The following is a 24,067-nucleotide window of genomic DNA, read 5'->3' as shown; positions in this document are numbered from 1 at the left end:
CTCACACTCTCTCTCTCTCTCACTCACATACACACACTCACACTCACTCTCACGCTCGCTCACTCGCTCACTCACTCACTCACTCTCTCTCTCTCTCTCTCTCTCTCTCTCTCTCTCTCTCTCTCTCACACACACACACACACACACACACACACTTGTCCTCTGATCCTCGCTCTGCTGAAGAATGCGCTGAAAGACGGGGAAGAGCCGAAAGTCTGCCACCACTTTCATATGAAATTTAAAGGGGACTGAGGAGATCACCAATTTGTGTAGAGTTTATGGAGAATCGCAGAATTTTAGGGGGGCTGAGTAGAAATGTTAGGGGGCTAAAGCCCCACTAAAAATGCCCTGGCGACGCCCATGCTCGTTCATGGACACGTTTTGTTGTTCTGAGGTTACACCACAAGCAGGGGCGGACTTAACCAATAAGCGAGGTAAGCAGCCGCTTAGGGCCCCGGGGAATTAGGGGGCCCAGACCAATACCAAGAAGCCTATATGAATCATATAGTACTTTTTAATTTTCTATGATATATTGTATGGTCTGTCTATAACCATTAAGATTTTAACGTTATTATTACATCTTTTCAAATGCGAGCCCCCCCATGGTTCATGAATAGTGGAACGTTCCTATCGTACTGCACATGCGCGAGGTGTGAGCGGTTCAAAGTCCCTGTCAGAGGAGAGTAGATCAGAGGAAGACTTAGAGCGCGCAGGAGTGAGAATTTTATACATTTGGAACAAATTTAGAAATAAACAATGAAACGCAGCTACACAAGAGGAGCTGAAAAAAAGGAGGAGAAAAGAGGATATAAAAAAGAATGTGGATAAACTCCCGAAAGTCACTCATTTTTTCTCCCAAACTCCCACAGTTAGTGCTGCAGCCCCCCCCCCCAAATAGTTAGTCTGTGAATTTAGTTTATTTGTGAATTTATTGTATTTAATTTTAGATTAAGAAAATAAAAGTTCCACTTTAAAGATATTTTTAACATGCAGTTTATTTACAAAAAAAGAAAAGACAAAAAAAAACGAATAAAAAAATACAAATAAAATCACTAAGTCCGCCCCTGACCACAAGTCTACTTCAGTGACCAAGAAATACAATAAAAGTGTCATTAATAATACTAATCTCACATTAATCACACAATCTTAATAATCTGAATAAATTCATTGTGGCTGTTTGCGAAGGAGACGAAAGAAAGCAGCTGAGAAAAAGACTTCACATTTTATATGGTATTATTTAGTTCTTTTTAATAAACTGTGATCTATCTGTAGAGTAGGTGACAGGGGTATCTGATGTAATGCCCCAAAAGTGTAGTATAGTGTTTTATTTACTCTCTAAATAAAAAGAAATTCAGGAGAATTTAGACAAGTGATGATGACACACACCTGAAAGAAAGAAAAGCAACAAACATACTAATGTCTCTTCTTCTAAACACAGTCCATTTATTGAAGTGAATGCTGCACACACACACACACACACACACACTTCATGGTGCAGTACTGTTGAAGAAATGAACTCACTTCACTTTGAAAGAAAAACTTTATTTCTGCATGCAGCTGGACAGATCACAAAACTAAAACCACGTACTGTACATACTGTTACGTGGCACAAGCACATACAGCACACACACACACACACACATTTTGGGTGTTCAAAGGGTGAGTTCGACGTAGGGTTTGGATGGAATTCTATAGTAATATCTGGCCTGTGTGTGTGTGTGTGTGTGTGTGTGATCTTTTCAGTGGATCAGACCCATGAACTCATGTTCTGCCTAGAAGAACTGACCTCTAGCACAGGTACAACACACACACACACACCTACAGAACACCTCTGTACTCACAGTCTATACAACAGAGTGGGTTATGGGTGTACATGAGCTGAAAACACCATTAAGAAAAGCACACACACACACACACACACACAGTCTCTAATGTCAATCACAGCTCCTCTTAACATTCAGAACTTCAGACTCAGTGATCAGGACAAACAATAACATTTTATGGCTCATGTTTTAAACTCATGCACACTGTATACAGCCAGAATGAAGTATCTCTCCTCTCTCTCTCTCTCTCTCTCTCTCACACACACACACACACACATTAGATTGCTTTGTATGTGTGTATGAAGGCCCATAATGTCGATATTAGGTTATTACATGTTAATAAAGCTTGTACATTATAACCTGTATGTCATTAGTAATAAGTCCAGACTGCAGTCCTTAAGAGGAATAAAACACTAAAGCAATAAAACACACACAGCAATTAAACACACCTGTATTGCAGGATGACATCAATAAATTAAAGACATTCATTCAGTAAACAGGACACATAACATTAAAATAAAGATGTTTGTTAAGTTAAACTGAATTCAGCCAAACATAAACAAATCTCCTCAGCACTGTGACTCTCTCGTGTGTGAGGCAGAGATCACGCTAGCAGGAGACTGCTTCCTGGAGAGTTTGTCTCTAGTTAATGGTATCACTTGTAGCCGGCTCATGTTATCACTTTAGAATAAAATGATTTATTCTCTATTTTTAGCACCAAACACTGGAGAAACATTGACAACACGTTTGTATGAGGATTTGTTGCATTACCACGTCATGAATAATTTAAATTTACAACAAAAAAATCTTCTACGTTGTAAACTTACACAGGAAATGAAAAGTGGCCGGCTGCTTGCTAGAGTGAGCTCAGGGTTCAGCTGAAACACAATGATTTAGGTGTTGTGGGCGGAGTTAGGTGGATGCTCCGCCCATGACTGTCCCTGATTGAGTGACACTGTGGATGATGGAGCATCATCATAACACATGGTTGTCACAAATGTCCAGCACATGGGTGAGTGTGTGTGTGTGTGCATGTAGAACTCCACAGTCAGTGCAGTGTAACACACACATGTATATCAATAAACAGAGGCAGAGGGTGCAGTATCGGGTGATTTCCTTGTCAGAAGTGATTTGGAGTCCATGTGTACAGTGTGGAATCTCAGTGTTAGAGTTAATGCTGTAGCTCAAAGTGACTAGAAGCTAACTTGGACCCTTTATAACACTCATCATTTACAGCTTTAATGAAAATCAAACAAATCAATAAATAAACCAGGAGATTTCTTACACAGGTTTGAGTTGAATCTTACAGTGTGTGTGTGTGTGTGTGTGTGTGTGTGTGTGTGTGTATGCTCTACAGGTTTCCCCATCTCTCTGGTGGAGGAAACTCATCCAGCTCACCCACTCCACAGTACTGTCTCTCACCAAGGAGGAACATCAGCTTATAGCGCAGACGCACCTTATCCTGAAATACACACACACACACACACACACACACTGTATTGTGGCTCCACATAACAAGAGGAAAGATATAAATGTATCGTCTGTGTGTGTGTGTGTCACCTTAAGAGGGTTAGCAAGAAGCATGACCTGTGTGATGGAGGAAGGGGGCAGGACGGGGTTAAAGGGCGCCAGCTCAGATCCTGATGGACTCTGAAGCTTCACCTTCATAGACTGAGGAAGAGAAAAAAAATGATCTCAGTATAAAACTGTAGGAGTGTCTCCTCTGTGTGTGTGTGTGTGTGTGTGTAAGAGAGAGAGAGAGAGAGAGACCTTCGGCACTGCAGCCTGGAGCTCGATGTTCTTCACTGCGAGGGGAGCTGTGTTCAGCATGGACACCACAATGACGAGGACGTCTGGTCTCCCAGGAGGACACTCAGAGCCGAAGTGCAGGAGGACACGCACTCCGTCTTTATCGTACGCGGTCACAGGAAGAGCCTTACCTACACACACATACACAGACACACACACAAACAAACGTTTCTACATTATAGAAATTTAATTTTTAATGATTTTATGTGTAACGTTGCCAGTGCCTTCTTAGGCAAACCCGCGGCCACCAGCACGCTCTCTTATAGCCGCCAGCTCACGTGCCCGCAATTAGCGCAACTCGTGGCACCTGCATGCGTTGCTACTTAAACCACAGAATTCCTTCACTCCGTGTGCGGACACAGTCTGTGCTAGAATTAGGCTGGTGTGCTGTATCGAAGCGCATAGCGCGGCGAGAGGTAATATCTAGATCTAGGATTACTAAAGGCATCCCTTATTCTCTTCTCGGTATTTGTATCAGAGCATTAGGCGCTCTGAAAGGTAATATTTCGAAAAGCAATTTAACAAAGTTTTCACTAAACTCAGAATACGGTAACTCGTATCGGAGCGCTCAGCACCCCGAGAGGTAATCTCGAAAGTGGGCGGCGCACGAGAGGCTCAGCAGCGTAGCGGTGCAGCTTCCTGATCCTCTCTTGCGCATTTCCCCAAGTGACTCTTCCGGCTTCGCTTGGTGAAGCGGTAGTGCTTTGGGCACGTGTCTAAAGATTGCAACTTCCTCGGTTAGAACCTTGCTCTGGACGTGCCTTCCATACACCAAGCACTCCACTCTACTTTTCATCTGCACTCTATTAAAACCCTCATTATCCCATTATATTATTCTCCCATCCTTCATAACTGATACACTCAACAATTCTACTACACATTGCTTCAGTCACACACTTTCCCTATCTGCCCCGGGCACCAGTCCGCTCTCCCCTCAGCATCCTCGTAGAGGACGGGGCTGACCCGGTACTTCCCCCTTCCTAACGTACCGAAGATCCCCCCGTAACATTATGCTTTTTACCCGAGAGAGAGAAAGAGAGAGAGAGACAGACAGACAGAAAAACACAGAGAGAGAGAGAGAGAGAGAGAGAGGAAAAAAGAGAGAAAGAGAGACACAGAAAGAGAGAGAGGTAGCAAAGAGAGAGACAAAGACACAGAGATAGACAGAGAGAGAGGTGTGTGTGTAATTATGTAAAGTGCACTGTACTGATTGTACTCACTGGTTTTAATGGATTCGAGGGGAACATGCAGGTTGCTGAGGGATGCCTCGCAGCGCACAGGGTTTCCCTGTACAGTGCGCAGGGGCGAACCGGGCATGGTGGAGCTGATAAAGGGATTGAAAGAGGAGAGAGAGTAGGGCACGGCCACACCCAGACCAACACCGGAGGCTATCCCAGGCTGACCAGAGACACTACACAACACACCGATAATAAAACGGCATCAGTCAAAACACACACACCCACACACATTTCTATGATGAATAAATCAATCTGAAAATGCAACTCTTCTTAAATAATGTTCTTCTAAACAGGTTATTTATTACCCAGAATGCACTACAGTTTCAGTGTGATGAAGAAATGTAGGAGGAGTGTCTCACCTCTTCACCTCTCCCAGATTCAGCATGGCGAGATCTTGCAGCCCCTGAGTCACCACGTCCGGCTGGGTGGGGTGGGTGGGGTGGCCTGAGGTGTGTGTAGGAGGAAAGACGATGCCTGGTGCTGATGCTCCACCCGAGAACAGGTCGAGTCCTGGAGGAGCAGGAGCCTGAGAGAGAGAGAGAGAGAGAGAGAGAGATTCCAAGTGATTATATACACAGTATGTACTGCATTAGATCAGTGTATACAGAATCAGCAGCTGCTATGAGGTCCAGTGATGTCATTTCCTTAACAATAATGCTACATCACGGTCCAAAAGAACAACTTTGTATCACAATATATTTGTCATTAGACATGGATTTTCCAGCGAGTTCAACTATTATTCAATTATACACAAAATCCTATCATGTCCCGGTCATTATTTTCCATAAACTGTTTTAGTTTCAATTCAAGATCATCTTGGGCTTAATTGTCCCAGTCAGTGGACAAACAAATCATCATCATCATCATCATCATGGGCAGAGGCACACACATATGAGAGGTATAAACCTCTTAGAGTTACGGGGTAGAAGGACTTGGTACTAGAGGAGTGAGACGTACCAAGCCTGCCCCGTTATCCAGACAGATGGATAATAATAGAAGGGTTTAATCAGGGAGTTGGCCAGAATAAGGGGCAGAATTAGGCGAAAAGGAACACAACCTTCTGAAGCAAGGCATGAACCAGGGAGGTTTGGCACCACGCTGACTTTTCCAACACGCTAACCACTAATCAACCGCTAATCAACCTGTGTGATGTACACGGAGAAGAGCGCACAAAGGTGGCTAGAAACACTTCGGGATGCACGCAGATACTACAAGGCGAGGGGAAGAGCAATACCCTCACTGAGCCGGGATCAAAGTTCTTTCATAATAAATGGCAAGGAGCTGATCCTCAGTCTACTCAGTCTAATAACTTTCTCGATACTCTTTAGAAATAAAACCTTAAGTAATTCTATACCAAATTACCTCTCAAAGACATATGGTCTTTGATACCTGGCTCTATGTCCAAATGCCTACAAACGAAAACCAAGGGTTTATATAGCAGTGTGCGCAGGTGCCTCACATCAGCCCTGGTTGCCTGCGCTAGGCTGAGCACTATAAAGAGGCATGCCAGTAGCCACGGATTTGCATATGTAGGCACCCATGACGTGACAGTCTATATGGACAGATACATGCAGATACGAATTTATCTGTGTCAGGACTGTCAAGAGACCAACAAAGCGAGGGCCCCATTTCTCAATCTCTAGCCACCAGCCAGACCCGCTGACTAGAATAGAATGTGGGAGCCATGCCCCTCTTACGGCCAGCCACATGGGCGCTCTGCAGGCAGGTCTGTGGCTTCTTTTTCACCTGGGCGCAGGTGTGGCAGGTCGCCACATAGGCATCCCTGTCCATAGCAGGCCACCAGAAGCGACGCCATAGAAACTACCACTTCCGGACTGCCCCCAGGTGCCATGCAACAGGGGAGGTATGACCCGAGGAAAGAACCTGCGGCCGAACCGACCGAGGAACATAAAGCCTGTTGATCGGACCTCCTCCCAGATCAGGCTCCCACTGGAGCGCCCAACGGAACATCTCCTTCAGATCCCACCATAAAGATGCCACTACTGGGCAAGAGGAAGTCATGGGCTGGTGGCTGGAGTCAGGTGATGGAGGGTCCCACTGATGTGAAAGTGTGTTTCCAATTCCTCACATCAAGGTCTCTCTCAGGGGCGGTTAGCTAGTAGAAGAAATATGCACAGGGATGCAGTTCCCCTTTTGGTCATAAACACTGGGACAGAACTGCTCCTACTCCAGTGTTAAAGGCATCCATCTCCACTATAAACCAGGCACCGGGATCGAGACTCTGAAGGACAGGGTCAACCTGTCCTTCAAGGCTTCAAAAGCTTTTGGCACCTCACCCGTCCATATGAACTTACCCTAAGGCTTTTCAGTCAGGGCACGCAGTGGGCTAGCCAGGGTACTAAAATTCTTCACAAAGTGACAGAAATGGTTAGTAAAGGCTAGGAACCGCTGGACTGCGCGGAGAGAGGTAGATTGGGGCCAGTCTTTGACGGCCCAGACTCTAGCCGGGTCCAATGATTCCTTTGTGGTGGGGGGTGAGGTTCGGAAGCCCCTGAGACATCTCTGAGGGCATTGATGCCCCCAAGAGAAAATTGACCCCGTGGACCAATCTACACAGGGGTTATGTAATTGCAACCAGGGAAAACCTAGGATAAGGTTTAGCTCAGAAGCTTCAGTAACGTATAGGAAAATGAGCTCCATGTGATGCCCTATACGCAGAGTGAGAGGGGCTGTCTGGGAAAAGCCCAGAGGCCAGCCCAGAGGCCAGGGGTCACCCATCCAGGGCGGAGACCGAAAATGGATGAGACAGGCCCTCTAGTGGTAAGCCCAGATGGCGGGCTACTCTTTCATCAACAAAATTACCTGTGGACCACGAGTCAATAAAGACCTGGAGGTCAGCTTGTCTGCCCTTGCCCCAAAGAAGGGTGGCCGGCAGAAATTGGCCTGACGTGTGAGTGGTCACGTTTAGGACCAGCCCAGACCCCTCTCTCTGGGTGAACTGCTTGCTTCTTAGCAAGTTGCGTGGGTGGCCAGCCTGCCTCTGGCCCAAGCCCTGAGGCTGGAGTGGGTTTCGAGTAGCAGATCTCTCCTGCCCTGGTAAGCTGGTGACCCCAACTGCAATGGTTCCGAAGGGGTCTCTGACGGTTCAAGGGCCCCAGAAGAGGCTAGGCGTCCCCACCTATAGGTAGGCCTAAGTCAGGGGTGCAAAACATACGGCCCCCGGGCCATAACCGCCCCCCGGATGATTCCCTACGGCCCGCATGCAATGCAGTTGCATATTTGTGCAATTATCCACACACATGCAGTTCCTTATAGATCCACGAGAGGTCCTCTTGTCAGCATCGTGACTACTGTTGGTTATTTGAATTGTTTTCCTATGTAATGTGAAAACGTGTGCAATGTGAAAAAATGTCTCTTTCCAAGAAACAGAAGGTGGATTCAGAATGCCACATTTTTCAGGAAAAATGGACAATGGAATATTTCTTCTGGGAAATAAATAAAAAACCAGTTTGTTTACTTTGTTCCCAGAAAGTGGCCATCCTTAAAGAATTTAATATTTGACGACATTACGATACAAATCATGCGAAAAAGTACAGCCAGTATACTGGTCAGGCACGTACAAACAAGGTACAAGAATTGGTTGCAGCACTTAAAAAACTTTCACTCATAGTAGAGAGATCAATGATGCTGCCGTAAAGGCTAGTTATATCATTGCACAAGAAATCGCAACAAAATCGAAACCTTATTGTGATGGGGAATTTGTTAAGACATGCATGCTGAAAGCTGCTGAATTGGTGTGCCCTGAAAAGCGTCAGAGTTTGTCGAGAAAAACGGTAGCAGACAAAGTCGGAGAATTGGCACGAAACCTGGAAAGTCAACTGAAGGAGAGAGTTAAAACTTTTACTTGTTTTTCTATTGCAGTTGACGAGAGCACAGATGTTAATAGTGTCGCTCAGCTTGAAGTTTTTATAAGGGGAGTTGACAAATGTATGAAAATCACAGAAGAATTTGTGGGTCTCATTCCAATGACTGATATGACTACTGCTAATGACATTTTCAATTGCCTGGTCGAGTCTTTGGACCAACTGGGAGTAAACTGGTCTTGTGCCGTTTCCGTGGCGACTGACGGAGCTCCGTTGATGTGCGGAAAAAAAGCAGGGGTTGTGAGCAAATTACGGGAAAAGGTGAAATCTTGCAGAGGTAAAGAGTTTTGGGGAATTCAATGTATTATTCATCAAGAAGTGTTATGCAGCAAAAAAATCCCTAAAACTGGACCATGTCATGAGTTTGGTAACTAAAACTGTGAATTTCATTTGCGCGAGAGGACTGAACCACCGTCAGTTTGATGCCTTGCTTAGTGAGCTGGATATTAGCCACGGTCTCCCCTACCACACGGATGTGCGTTGGTTAAGCAGAGGGGCAGTTCTTAAGCATTTTTATGAATTGCGAAAGGAAATTGGACTGTTCATGAAAGATAAAGGAAAATCGCTGAGTGAGTTGGATGAACTGGAATGGATTAAGGATCTTGCCTTTATGGTAGATATGACTAATCATTTGAACATTCTCAACACTAAACTGCAAGGCCGAGACAAACTTTTAACGGAGTATTATGACGATGTTCGCGCATTTCAGCAGAAACTTAACCTTTGGGAGACGCAGCTTTCAGAGAACAATCTCGCACATTTCCCCTCTCTGGAAGACACCACCAACGGTGTCAACATTGATCGATTCAAGCTAAAATTATCAGAACCAAAGACTGAATTTCAGCAGCGTTTTCAAATACTGAATGAACTTGAGCCAAAAATCAAACTATTTACATCGCCTTTCTTTAGTAACCCCTCTGACGTACCAGTTGATCTGCAGATGGAGTTGATTGACTTACAGTGCAATTCTGTGCTAAAAGACACATTTGCCCATGTTAACTTGCACACATTTTATAATATCCTGTTCCACAATATCCCAAACTAGCAGCCTTTGCCTCTGTAATTCTGTGCATGTTTGGAAGTACATATATATGTGAACAGGCTTTCTCTGTTATGAATGTAAATAAATTCAAACTGCGTTCTCACCCGTCACATGTTCATATAAATGACATTATGAAAGTGTCAATTGCTCAGACACTCACTCCAGACATTGATAAGTTGGTTAAGGCCAAAAGATGTCAGGTGTCGAGCAATTCTACACATTAAGCCTCAGGTGTATTTGGTTCTGTTCTTGAATGGATTTTGTTCTTAATTACCATCCAACAATGTTTATATTCATACTGTTGTTGTTTTTTAAGTATTTTTTTTGGCACTTTTGACATATATAAGGAGTCTCAAAAGTTGATGTTTACTCAGTCAATTTTTTTGACAATGTGAGATTTTCATTGTTTCCCTTTTATACATTGTGTTATTGAGTTATTCTACATGCTGTGTATTATGTGCCTAATCCTGCCTATTATGGCTGTTATATTAAAATGTAAAAATGTGGTAATTAAAGTGTTAAGTGAAGAGTTAAGTGTGATTTTTTGTTCTCGACCCGCTTAAGGTAACATTCTAGCCAGTGTGGCCCTCTACTTCAAACGAGTTCCCCACCCCTGGCCTAAGTTGAGCTTCCTCACTTGCCTGGTGCTCTAACCGTCTCTCCTGAAGACAATTGCCCAAGGGGATAGCAAGCTCATACAGGGCTTCCAGGTCAGTAGGAGGGTCCTGAGCTGCTAGCTTTTCTTTTAATTCCTCTCAAAGTCCCTGTATATAACACAACCACGATGCAGCTGCCTTGGCGCATCTGGAAGAGGGAGGAAGTCAGACCCGTTTCCCCAGAGGGATGGCCAAAGGTGCTCTGCAGGGCTGCGATAAAGGTGTCAACTGTGGGGTGGTCAGGTATGCTGTGTTGCCAGACTGCAGTTGCCCAAGCCAGAGCTTTACCAGTCAGGAGGGCAATCATATAATCTATCTTCGACCTCTCTGACAGAAACTGGGAGGGCTGTATCTCGAATACCAGAGAGCACTGCAAAATAAATGGATTACACCCCCCAGGTTGCGTGGCATAGGGCTAAGGGGAACTCAAGAGTGTCTCAGCATGGGCAGAGGCGACTAGCTCTGCCGGTGCAGGTTGGGAAGTTCCACTCAGGGCCCCTCCAGCAGTGGAGGTGCCCTGGGGCTGCAAAAGACCCTCAATCTGCTCCAACCATTCTGAGATTCCCTGGACCTCAGTAAATAAGGATGCAAGGCTCATGATGCCTGCTCATGTTTCCCAAGGACCGTGGCTTGGCCCACCAAAATCTGCCCTATCCGCTCCAGACCAGCTGATTCACATTCTGGTGCGGACATACTGTTTTGGGGATAGAAGGACTTGGTACTAGAGAAGTGGGGAGTACCAAGCCTGGCCCGTTATCCAGACAGATGGAGGATGATAGAAAGGTTTAATCAGGGAGTCGGGTGGAATGAGGCATGTGGCCCATGTGACATACACGGAGAAGAGTGCACAAAGGTGGCTAGAAATACGTCAGGATGCACGCAGATACTGCAAGGCAAGGGGAAAAGCCCTGCTTGCCACAAGCGAGCCTTTGGTGGCTCGAGCAATACCTTCGCCGAGCCAGAAAGTTCTTTTATAATAAATGGTGAGGAGCTGATCCTTAGTTCACCATGCCAGTAAATAACTTTCTCGATACTCTTTAGAGATAAAGCCTAAAGATAAAGTAATTCTGTACCTCTCAAAGACATATGGTCTTTGATACCTGGCACAGACTCTATGTCCGCACACCGACTAACGAAAACCAAGGGTTTATATAGCGGTGTGCGCAGGTGCCTCACATCAGCCCTGATTGCCTGTGCTGGGCTGAGCACTATAAAGAAGCATGCCAGCAGCCGCGGATTTGCCTATGTAGGCACCAGCGACATTACACTTGGGTCTCTAACTGGACATGAGGAGCAGGAGTACCTGTAAAGATGTCCACTGGCTGGACGTGTCCTCCAGTTTGGGTCTGCTCTGTACCGGAGGAGGTTCATTCAAACCTGCGTTCATAACACAGCACTGAGAACATAGAACACTTTCGGCAACAATTGTAATAAAGACAAGTTTTATATAAAAAAAATTTAATTAAAAATGGAATAAAATACTACAATTACCACTACTAATAATAAAAGGAGAAAAAAAGGAGAAATAAGACTTAAATAAATATTCATTTTAATTAAATAAATATTTCAATAACTCACTACAGCTTTAAAAAATCATTTGAATTTATAAAATCTAAAACTGTAAAAAAAAAAAAAAAAATCCTAGACCTTCATCCTTCATGCTGCAGGTTTGTAACTACAAAAAATAAATAAATAAATGAACACAAAAGTAAATAAAATAATAAAAAAAAGCATTAATAAGTATAACTGTATTAAAACACCAGTAAAACATACACCGATCAGCCATAACATTATATTATCTGCCTAATATTGTGCTGGTCCCCCTTTTGCTGCCAAAACAGCCCTGACCCGTCGAGGCATGGACTCTGCTAGATCCCTGAAGGTGTGCTGTTGTATCTGGCACCAAGATGTTGGCAGCAGATCCTTTAAGTCCTTTAAGTTGTGAGATGGGGCATCCATGGATTGACTAGACCGAGATCTGGAGAATTTGGAGGCCAAACTGGTTGTTGTGCTAACCAAACCATTCCTGAACCATTTCTGCTTTGTGACACGGCGCATTATCCTGCTGAAAGAGGCCACAGCCATCAGGGAATACCGTTTCCATGAAAAGGTGTACATGGCCTGCAACAATGCTTAAGTAGGTGGTACGTGCCAAAGTAACATCCACATGGATGGCAGGATGCAAGGTTTCCCAGCAGAACATTGCCCAAAGCATGACTCTGCCACCTTGCCTTCATCCCATAGTGCATCCTGGTGCCATGTGTTCCCCAGGTAAGAGACACACACGCACCCGGCCATCCACAAGATATAAAAGACAATCATCAGACCAGGCCACCTTCTTCCATTGCTCCATGATCCAGTTCTGATGCTCACGTGCCCATTGTTGGCACTTTCGCCGATGCAAATGGGTCAGCATGGGCCCCCTGACTGGTCTGCGGCAATGAAGCATACGCAACAAACTGTGATGCACTGCGTATTCTGACACCTTTCTATCAGAACCAGCATTAACTTTTTCAGCAATTTGAGCAACAGTAGCTCGTCTGTTGGTTTGACCGCCCATGACTCTGTCTCCGGTTCACCACTGTTCCTTCCTTGGACCTCTTTTAATAGATACTGACCACTGAAGACCAGGAACGCCCCACAAGAGCTGCAGTTTTGGAAATGCTCTGATCCAGTCATCTATCTGCTACCACAATTTCCCAGTGTCCCTTCGTCAATCTCAAAGCTCAAATCCTTACTCTTGTCCATTTTTCCTGCTTCTAACACATCAACTTTGAGGACAAAATGTTCACTTGCTGCTCTAATATATAATAATATATCTTATGTTATCTATATGTTTTATTCACTTCACCTCTCGCTGCTCACAATATTATGGCTGATCGGTGTATATATATTTGTTTGTTGTTACAATAATTATTTAAGTTAAATTAATTACTTGAAAACAAAAACACTACAAAAAGGAAAAGCGGTTAGTAAAAGTCACCCAGGGACAGCAGCTCATCATCCAGCAGCGAGTGGGCCGGTGACGGCTCTGAGGCTTTGTGAATGGGGCTGCTGGTCTGACTGGCAGACCCTCCAGCCAATCGTCGAGGAGGTGGCGGGATCACAGGAATACTGCAGGCAGTCTGATTGGTCGAACCTGCTCTGGAGACTTGAGTGGGCGGAGCTGTCTGTGGAGTAGGCGGTTCATCCAGACCAGCGAGATCAATGAGTGTGTCTGTCTCACAACCTGAGCAACACAAATGTTAACAAACATCAGAAAAATACAAAAAACATTAACACACCTCACAATGTGCAATAAGTGCACAAAGTGTGTGTGTGTGTGTGTTTGTGTGTGTGTGTGTGTGTGTGTGTGTGTGTGTTCACCTTTCCCGTGTGCTGGTTTCTGCTCCTCAGCAGTGTCTCCCTCTGTCTGGCCTTTTACCACATTCTTATACAGGCTTATAACTCTCTCCAGCTCATCACTGGCCTGAAGAATTTCACCTGCTCTCACACACACACACACACACACACACAAACAATCGAAAGAGGCTCCCTACAATATATATGATTTAAAACAGTGGGACCGAATCTAATTTTCTGATCACTGACCTGAAGAATTTCACCTGCTCTCTCTCTCTTTCTCTCTCACTCCTTTTCTCTGTCTCTCTCACACACACACTATTGAAAGTGGCTCCCTGCTCTATGTAACCCATAATAACACACTCTTTATCTAACAGGAGGTCATTTCAGATGAACTAGTAGCCTTTAAAGTGGGCTCACTTATAAGGATCTCGCTTTAGAGCAGGGATGAAAAACATACGGCCCCCGGGCCTTAACCGGCCCATCTGATGATTCCATATGGCCCGCGTGCAATGCAGTTGCATATTTGTGCAATTATCCACACACATGCAGTTCTGATCAGAATCAGAATCACTTTTATCACCAAGTACTGTAGGATTTACATATACAAGGAATTTGTCTTAGTGTGCTGGAGCATAGTAAATAAATAAGTAATAAGGAAGAAGAAGATAATTTTACACACAAACTAGAAGCTATAAGGCTATGTATAAACATCAAGATATAGCAACAGTTTAGAAAACAAGAAAATTAAAATAAGAATAACAACACTAACAGTATATTAGTGCAGGATGTGCAAAAAGACCAGTGCAAATGCTACATACCATGAAATTGGGACAATAACTGTACAATAGTGTAGGATATACAAAGTGAACCAGTGCAAATGTTCACAGTATGAGGTAGTAATGTGTAGTGTATCAGTCCGAGTTGTGTGCATTAACGTAACAACAGAAAAGTGAAGTTGTTTGTTATTGTTCAGAGTGGCGAGTAAGTGACCATGTAGGGCCCTGGATGTTGTTAATGAGGCCAGTAGCGGATGGAAAGAAACTGTTTTTGTGGCGTGAAGTTTTAGTCTTGATGGACCGCAGTCTTCTGCCAGAGGGGAGTACCTCAAAAAGATTGTGTCCAGGGTGAGAGGGGTTGACCACAATCTTAACTGCCCGCTTCAGTGTCCTGGAAGTGTATAGGTCCTGGAGAGGAAGCAGATTGCAGCCAATCACCTTCTCAGCAGAGCGAATGACCCTCTGCAGTCTACTTTTGTCCTTAGCAGTGGAAGCAGCGTACCAAATGGTGATGGAGGAGGTGAGTGTAGACTCAATAATGCTGGTGTAGAAGTGCACCATCATTATACACTATATTGCCAAAAGTATTCGCTCACCCATCCAAATAATCAGAATCAGGTGTTCCAATCACTTCCATGGCCACAGGTGTATAAAATCAAGCACCTAGGCATGCAGACTGTTTTTACAAACATTTGTGAAAGAATGGGTCGCTCTCAGGAGCTCAGTGAATTCCAGCGTGGAACTTTGATAGGTTGCCACCTGCGCAACAAATCCAGTCGTGAAATTTCCTCGCCCCTAAATATTCCACAGTCAACTGTCAGCTGTATTATAAGAACGTGGAAGTGTTTGGGAACGACAGCAACTCAGCCACGAAGTGGTAGGCCACGTAAACTGACGGAGCGGGGTCAGCGGATGCTGAGGCGCATAGTGCGAAGAGGTCGCCAACTTTCTGCAGTCAATCGCTACAGACCTCCAAACTTCATGTGGCCTTCAGATTAGCTCAAGAACAGTGCGCAGAGAGCTTCATGGAATGGGTTTCCATGGCCGAGCAGCTGCATCCAAGCCATACATCACCAAGTGCAATGCAAAGCGTCGGATGCAGTGGTGTAAAGCACGCCGCCACTGGACTCTAGAGCAGTGGAGACGCGTTCTCTGGAGTGACGAATCGCGCTTCTCCATCTGGCAATCTGATGGACGAGTCTGGGTTTGGCGGTTGCCAGGAGAACACGTACTTGTCTGACTGCATTGTGCCAAGTGTAAAGTTTGGTGGAGGGGGGATTATGGTGTGGGGTTGTTTTTCAGGAGCTGGGCTTGGCCCCTTAGTTCCAGTGAAAGGAACTCTGAATGCTTCAGCATACCAAGACATTTTGGACAATTCCATGCTCCCAACTTTGTGGGAACAGTTTGGAGCTGGCCCCTTCCTCTTCCAACATGACTGTGCACCAGTGCACAAAGCAAGGTCCATAAAGACATGGATGACAGAGTCTGGTGTGGAGGAACTTGACTGGCCTGCACCTCAACCCCATAGAACACCTTTGGGATGAATTAGAGCGGAGACTGAGAGCCAGACCTTCTCGTCCAACATCAGTGTGTGACCTCACAAATGCGCTTCTGGAAGAATGGTCAAAAATTCCCATAAACACACTCCTAAACCTTGTGGACAGCCTTCCCAGAAGAGTTGAAGCTGTTATAGCTGCAAAGGGTGGACCGACGTCATATTGAACCCTATGGATTAGGAATGGGATGTCACTTAAGTTCATATGCGAGTCAAGGCAGGTGAGAGAATACTTTTGGCAATATAGTGTATATCCACGAGAGGTCCTCTGGTCAGCATCGTGACTACTGTTGGTTATTTGAATTGTTTTCCTACGTAACATGAAAACGTGTGCAATGTGAAAAAATGTCTCTTTCCAAGAAACGGAAGGTGGATTCAGAACGCCACATTTTTCAGGAAAAATGGACAACGGAATATTTCTTCTGGGAAATAAATAAAAAAACAGTTTGTTTACTTTGTTCCCAGAAAGTGGCCATCCTTAAAGAATTTAATATTTGACGACATTACGATACAAATCATGCGAAAAAGTACAGCCAGTATACTGGTCAGGCACGTACAAACAAGGTACAAGAATTGGTTGCAGCACTTAAAATACTTTCACTCATAGTAGAGAGATCAATGATGCTGCCGTAAAGGCTAGTTATATCATTGCACAAGAAATCGCAACAAAATCGAAACCTTATTGTGATGGGGAATTTGTTAAGACATGCATGCTGAAAGCTGCTGAATTGGTGTGCCCTGAAAAGCGTCAGAGTTTGTCAAGAAAAACGGTAGCAGACAAAGTTGGAGAATTGGCACGAAACCTGGAAAGTCAACTGAAGGAGAGAGTTAAAACTTTTACTTGTTTTTCTATTGCAGTTGACGAGAGCACAGATGTTAATAGTGTCGCTCAGCTTGCCGTTTTTATAAGGGGAGTTGACAAATGTATGAAAATCACAGAAGAATTTGTGGGTCTCATTCCAATGACTGATTGACATTTTCAATTGCCTGGTCGGGTCTTTGGACCAACTGGGAGTAAACTGGTCTTGTGCCGTTCCCGTGGCGACTGATGGAGCTCCGTCAGTGTGCGGAAAGAAAGCAGGGGTTGTGAAAAGCAAGGTGAAATCTTGCGGAGGTAAAGAGTTTTGGGGAATTCAATGTATTATTCAGCAAGAAGTGTTATGCAGCAAAAAAATCCCTAAAACTGGACCTTGTCATGAGTTTGGTAACTAAAACTGTGAATTTCATTTGCGCGAGAGGACTGAACCACCGTCAGTTTGATGCCTTGCTTAGTGAGCTGGATATTAGCCACGGTCTCCCCTACCACACGGATGTGCGTTGGTTAAGCAGAGGGGCAGTTCTTAAGCATTTTTATGAATTGCGAAAGGAAATTGGACTGTTCATGAAAGATAAAGGAAAATCGCTGAGTGAGTTGGATGAACTGGAATGGATTAAGGATCTTGTCTTTATGGTAGATATGACTAATCATTTGAACATTCTCAACACTAAACTGCAAGGCCAAGACAAACTTTTAACGGAGTATTATGACGATGTTCGCGCATTTCAGCAGAAACTTAACCTTTGGGAGACGCAGCTTTCAGAGAACAATCTCGCACATTTCCCCTCTCTGGAAGACACCACCAACGGTGTCAACATTGATCGATTCAAGCTAAAATTATCAGAACCAAAGACTGAATTTCAGCAGCATTTTCAAGTACTGAATGAACTTGAGCCAAAAATCAAACTATTTACATCGCCTTTCTTTAGTAACCCCTCTGACGTACCAGTTGATCTGCAGATGGAGTTGATTGACTTACAGTGCAATTCTGTGCTAAAAGACACATTTGCCCATGTTAACTTGCACACATTTTATCAATATCCTGTTCCACAATATCCCAAACTAGCAGCCTTTGCCTCTGTAATTCTGTGCATGTTTGGAAGTACATATATATATGTGAACAGGCTTTCTCTGTTATGAATGTAAATAAATTCAAACTGCGTTCTCACCCGTCACATGTTCATATAAATGACATTATGAAAGTGTCACTTGCTCAGACACTCACTCCAGACATTGATAAGTTGGTTAAGGCCAAAAGATGTCAGGTGTCGAGCAATTCTACACATTAAGCCTCAGGTGTATTTTTGGTTCTGTTCTTGAATGGATTTTGTTCTTAATTACCATCCAACAATGTTTATATTCATACTGTTGTTGTTTTTTTAAGTATTTTTTTTTTGCACTTTTGACATATATAAGGAAAGGTTAAGGTAACATTCTAGCCAGTGTGGCCCTCTACTTCAAACGAGTTCCCCACCCCTGCTTTAGAGGCTCCAGTTTTGATCTACAGAGAAACGAGTGAAAGTGAACTGAATGTGGACTGAATGTGAATAGGAGTCTCCTCTTTTGTTACCTAAACTAGCGTCATGGTCCTCCGTCTCTGTGGCCAGCTTAAAGGCTGTGCGTCTGAGTTTGTCACAGCGCTCATACAGCTCCTGAGAGAGAGAGAGAGAGAGAGAAAGAGGGAAAGAGAGAGAGGGAAAGAGAGAGAGCGAGAGAGAGAGAGAAGGAGAGAGCAAAAGAGAAAGAAGGAGAGAGAAAGATTAGGAGAGAGAGAAGGAGAAAGAAAGATTAGGAGAGAGAGAGAGAGAGAGAGAGAGAGAGAGAGAGAGAGAGATTAAAATCTGTTATCAGTCAGAGAGGGTGAGACTGTGTTTATTCACTGTAGAGGTCCGGGCTCACCTTGATGAGGTCACGGTCTGCATCTGATGACCTGTCCTGGTCGTAATGACTCAGCATCTCGCTCAGCAGCTTCACGTTATTGTTCACCTCCTCCAGCGTGTGCATGCGTTTGGTCATTTTCTGAACCCGAGCATCGTCCTGCACACAAAAAAGGTCATGGGCCAGGCATAGTAACAAGCCCCACCCCCAGATTTCATACTTTTATTGACATGTGCATTTCATTACACTTTGTTACAACTTTATCACATTATTGAATTAACCTGAATCATAAGAGATAGAGGCTCAGAATTACTGACCAGATGATGTATAAATGCATGTCTGTGCGAGTGTGTACCTGCTGCTCTGTGTGTGTGTGTGTAATAAAGATAAGCAGTCCAGTAAAAAGAGATAACATTGTTTGCAGACACTAAACGTTTACATGATAAATCCATATTTCTTCATGCGTAACTCTAATAACCTTGGGCCCTCAATATGTAAATGAGGGGGCAGAGCCAAGAGAACATAGTGGTATGATTTGTATTTAAACAGCTGAAGCCCCGCCCGATATATATATATATATATATATATAAAGCATTACTTAAACTAATGGCTAGATGAGTCTTTTAGTGTCAGAGTGTTTTTGCGCACCTCCTTCACCATGTTCTTTATCAACCTGTTGGCCTCCTGCAGATCCTCTGGGTTCTTACTGCGGAGCAGCTCTGCCAACAACTACACACACACACACACACACACACACACACACACACACGACAAACTTGTATTTTATTGACACAGAGAAACTGTTATCCCTTTTACGTGAGGTTACAGTGAGTGCGAGTCATCAGACCTCACCTTGCCCATGTCCTCGTTGTCGAACACGGGGTTTTTGGGCCGAGTCGGTGGAGACGGGATCAGAGTTTTATCAGCCGTCAGTTCAGGGTCTGAGGAGACGAGTCCTGCACCAAACATTACAATACAATAATAATTACTAATATTTTTATTATTATTTTATTATTAGAGTCCAGTAGTCCTGAAGGCATTAAGGTAGAGTAAATAATAAAAAATATGTAGTTGAAGGTAAGGAAGACGAAGATGGAGGAGAAGAAGGAAATTAAGGTGGAGAAGATGAAGGAGAAGGTAAAGAAGGAGAAGATGAAGGAGACAGAAGATGAAGAAGGTGAAGATGAATATAAAGGAGAAGAAGGTGGAGGTGAACATGTAGAAGATGAAGGAGAAGATGAAGGTGAAGGAGAAGATAGAGGAGAAGATAGAGGAGAAGGAGAAGGAGAAGGAAAAAATGAAAAAAAAAAATAAAGGTGAAGGAGAAGATGAAAGTGAAGTTGAAGGTGAAGATGAAGGAGAAGGTGAAGATGAAAGAGAAGGAGAAGATGAAAGTGAAGGTGAAGATGAAAGAGAAGGAGAAGATGAGGCTGGCTGCAGTCACCTTGTCTCCTCAGTGTTTGGTATGCTTCGTTTATTTTGGCCTCGTTAGGGAACGCTACAGTCCAGCTGTACAGCATTTCAATAATCTTAGTCTTCACTCTCTCAGAGACACTTTCTCCCATGTACTGAAATGCAGAGAGAGAGAGAGAGAGAGAGCGAGAGAGCGAGAGAGAGGCTTATATTAAATATCATCTGATCTGGCAGATGGAGACAGTGTTGAACGTGTTAACAGTAATGGAGACGAGCTCAACTGCTTCGTCTCAGTATAACGGATTTCTCTCTGGAAAATTCAATAAGATGTTCAGTGCAGCAGCGCTAAAACCCAGATGATGTAAAAAATAAATAAATAAATCTAAGAAGTGTGGAATATCTAACACGCTGCATTTCTAAACTCTGACTAGAAAAAAAACAGACCCTTAATTTAGGCATTCCTACTCAGTGACATCACATCAACACTAAAGCACTAATATAAATACACTGATCAGGCATAACATTATGACCACCTGCCTAATATTGTGTTGGTCCCCCTTTTGCTGACCCGTCATGCACTGTGACCCCTTTCTATCAGAACCAGCATTAACTTCTTCAGCAGTTTGAGCAACAGCCCACAAGAGCTGCAGTTTTGGAGATGCTCTGATCCAGTGGTCTAGCCATCACAATTTGTCCCTTCATCAAACTCAAAGCTCAAATCCTTACGTTTGTCCATTTTTCCTGCTTCTAACACATCAACTTTGAGGACAAAATGTTCACTTGCTGCCTAATATATCCCACCTACTAATAACCATGATGAGCTGCATGGTTCATTTTAGTGTATGATTTGATTCACTACAAAATGTTCAGCACTAAATAAAATCACATGCAGTCTGAGACGCGACTTTCAGTGTCTCACAAAGCAGGCATATTGGTTCTGTCCTGAATCTACTACAAGTCACACTTCCTCTTTTCTCATGGAGAACACGTACATCGCTCATCTATTGCTCATCAAACACACACACACACACACACACACACACAGTCCATCGTTCTGCTTTTGTATTTTTATGGTCTACCTTTCCTTAAAATTTCTCACAGTCTACAGATGATGCAGATTTAGACATCTTAGAATGACGGTGTGAGGCTCGCTGTGGATATAGTGAAGGTCCTCACCTTGGGGGAGACCACTTTGATGAGCTCGTTTAAAAACCTGTATTTGGCCACTTCGTTGTGAAATCGTCTGCCACAGTTCTTCATGCAGGCCTCCAACACCTGCAGGAGATAGAGAACACGTCCGACCAGAGCTACGTGGAGGAATGTGTGTGTGTGTCTGTGTGTGTGTCATGATCACTCACGGTTAATGCCTGGAGAGCCTCCCATTCCTGAGGCGAGTGGATTTTGTGCACAAGAAGCTGTACAGCGATCTGTGGACTGAACACACACACACACAATCATAGAATTATAACAGATATGAGAGTTTATTGTATAGTGCTGCACATATGCTGTCATACTTCCTGTTTCCTGTGTGCTGATACTCACCCCTCCAGCTCCTTGTTGATCTGGTCACAGAAGCCGATGATGTACTCCCAGTCCTCCTGCCTGTTAGTCGGGTGAGTGGCTTTGTCTGAAACAAACATAAGAACGATGACATTCAGATTAGACCCAAATTCACCGCCACAACACGTCCAAGTTCAACCGTTCATTCCTCCGATGGATTTTCTGTTCATTCTGTCACTCACATGCAGTGAGTCACTCTACCAGTCACTGACTTGTCAATTTGACTCATCTCTCTGTTTGATTATCACTCTCTAAAAAGGAAAATTCATTCAGTGGTTCATTTAAAGCGTTAACTCATTCCTTAAATCATTCATTCTACCATTATTTCAGGAATATCATCTATTCATTTAACTGTTCATTCATTCATTCATTCATCACTTGATTCATTTGGATTTCATGCTCATTCGCTGATTTAGTAATTTCTTCATTGAGTCCTTTGTTTGGTCACTCATCCGGTCAGTCACTTTTTATTCATCCGTTCATCTGTTCAGGGTTTCATTCACTCATTCTTTAGCATATTGAAGAGCTTCTCACTTCTTGAACAGACTTTTCTCACCATTACTGTAAGAATAATACCGCCTCCTCATCACTCCAGTTCACACGCTTTCCATCTTTTGACATTTCTTACTTAGTTGCTCAGTTTCTGATTGGCTGTCTGCTGCCAAGCATCCAGCAGCAGGAAGCAAACACCGCTCCGTTTCACACCGAACAAACTTGGCACCGCAATGCGGGGTTAACATGGTAAATGCAGTGCTAACCCTGCTCCGGAGCTAGACTTTTCACACTGCGCTTAACCCCGGGGTATCGTCGTTCTAAACACCACTTTTTACCCCGGGTAAAGAAACGTTTCCCACCTGGAATCTGAAAGTGGTGTTAGCACCACTTCTTTTTTACCCGGATTTGCTGTGTTTGTTCAGTGTGAAACGGAGCGGTGTTTGCTTGTTGCTGCTGGCAACAGATAGCCAATCAGAAACTGAGCAGCAAGGCTCATGTCACGTCAGTAACAGGAAACACTTGTCGTGTCAACAGGTCGCCTGCTGTTCGGCCAATCAGTGACAGCGACACCACGAATATGCAAATGAGAAGGTTAACCCCGGGTTTAGGAATGACCAGTGTGAAACGTCTGGTAATGAATACCCAGGATTAACAGTTAACCCCAGGTACAGTATGAGCAGTGAACAAAGTGTGGGGTTAACAGCGCAAATGCGGCGCTAAGCCTGCTCCAGAGAAGGGTTTCATAACCCCGGGTAAAAAGCAGGGCTAACACGGCTTTCAGATTCCAGGTGTGAAATGTTCCTTTACCCCGGGGTTAAAAGCGGTGTTTAGAACGACGATAACCCGGGGTTAAGCGCAGTGTGAAAAGCCTAATTGAGTCATTCAGTCACTCTACAGTCAGTCAATCAGTTTTTTGTTTATTTAACCATTCATTTCCTCAACGCTCCATTCATCCTTTTCATTCAGAAATTGCCTCTTCAATTATTCACTCAGTCACTCCTTCATTGTTAGTTCACTGATTTTGGTCATAAGGTCATTAACAGATGCCTTTATTTAGTCATGAGCTCTCGAAGATCCCAGGCACTACAGGAAAGTGGATCAGCTGAACCGGATCCTTCACACTGTTTATGTCCAGCATGACACACCGGTCAGGCAGCACAACAATAACACACTTCCTCTTATAACTAACAAAACAATGTACAGTCATGAAGAATGATTTAATGACACAAACACACGGCACACACTGGATGTCTATTGTGTTTGCTCAACTTAAATACAGAGTGTAAATGTGTGTGATGTTCATCCCGGTGTGTGTGTGTGTGTGTGTGTGTGTGTGTGTGATCATTAGATCATAATCATGGCCCATTATATACCTGATCTCTTTCAAATCCGTTTAGTGTTTACGATGATGAAATAAAGAACAGCATTAGTTTGTTTGTTTGTTTATTTATTTGTTTATTTTTGGCACCTGATGTTTATTAGTGCGGCTTCAATCCTTATTCTGAGCCGGAATACTATTACGCAATCAAACCGCGACACAACAGGAAGAAATGTTACAGAGAAACCAGTGAAATCTCCTAAATCACAAGCCGAGCCGGTGCGTGAAATGAAACTTACTAAGCCACGATTCGAGTGTCTCTCCTTCCTGGAACGCCATCTCGCCTCATCGCATCATCATCATCATCGTCCACATTTCATGTTTATCCTCCTCATCCACAGACACTGTCACTCCCAGACCTATCGTTGTTACCTCCAGTGCGCATGCGTGCCAAGTCC

General features: G+C 44.0%; 1 protein-coding gene and 1 long non-coding RNA gene across 2 annotated transcripts; one reads left to right on the top strand and one right to left on the bottom strand.

Annotated features, from left to right (window-relative positions):
- Positions 1-66: 66 nt before the first annotated feature.
- LOC131362413 (uncharacterized) lies at positions 67-3,317 on the top strand. The gene is made up of 3 exons (XR_009206174.1): positions 67-434; positions 1,744-1,797; positions 3,181-3,317. It is a non-coding gene; the product is annotated as an uncharacterized LOC131362413 (long non-coding RNA).
- gga3b (golgi associated, gamma adaptin ear containing, ARF binding protein 3b) lies at positions 2,257-24,067 on the bottom strand. The gene is made up of 17 exons (XM_058404374.1): positions 23,909-24,067; positions 21,779-21,863; positions 21,595-21,670; positions 21,413-21,511; positions 20,268-20,391; positions 19,676-19,779; positions 19,472-19,552; positions 18,845-18,982; positions 18,516-18,597; positions 13,819-13,935; positions 13,436-13,681; positions 11,756-11,829; positions 5,230-5,396; positions 4,853-5,043; positions 3,594-3,763; positions 3,384-3,494; positions 2,257-3,285 (listed from the first exon to the last, which is right to left on the bottom strand). Exons 1-17 carry the CDS (start codon positions 23,946-23,948, stop codon positions 3,175-3,177), a joined length of 2,016 nt encoding a protein of 671 aa, XP_058260357.1. The 5' UTR covers positions 23,949-24,067; the 3' UTR covers positions 2,257-3,174.

Source organism: Hemibagrus wyckioides, linkage group LG12 (genome assembly GCF_019097595.1).
Source record: "Hemibagrus wyckioides isolate EC202008001 linkage group LG12, SWU_Hwy_1.0, whole genome shotgun sequence".
Taxonomy (NCBI): domain Eukaryota; kingdom Metazoa; phylum Chordata; class Actinopteri; order Siluriformes; family Bagridae; genus Hemibagrus; species Hemibagrus wyckioides.
Note: the sequence above shows the minus strand (reverse complement) of the source record. Positions and strands in the feature narration are given on the sequence as shown.

What these genes read in the sequence shown, in the direction of transcription:
- gga3b (XM_058404374.1), bottom strand. Translation starts at nt 23,948, where the DNA reads ATGGCGTTCCAGGAAGGAGAGACACTCGAATCGTGGCTTA. An exon ending in CCAAACACTGAGGAGACAAG is followed by an intron (nt 19,780 to 20,267) that starts GTGACTGCAGCC and finishes TGTTTGGTGCAG; the next exon opens with GACTCGTCTCCTCAGACCCT. An exon ending in GCCAGTGGACATCTTTACAG is followed by an intron (nt 5,397 to 11,755) that starts GTACTCCTGCTC and finishes TCTCTCTCTCAG; the next exon opens with GCTCCTGCTCCTCCAGGACT.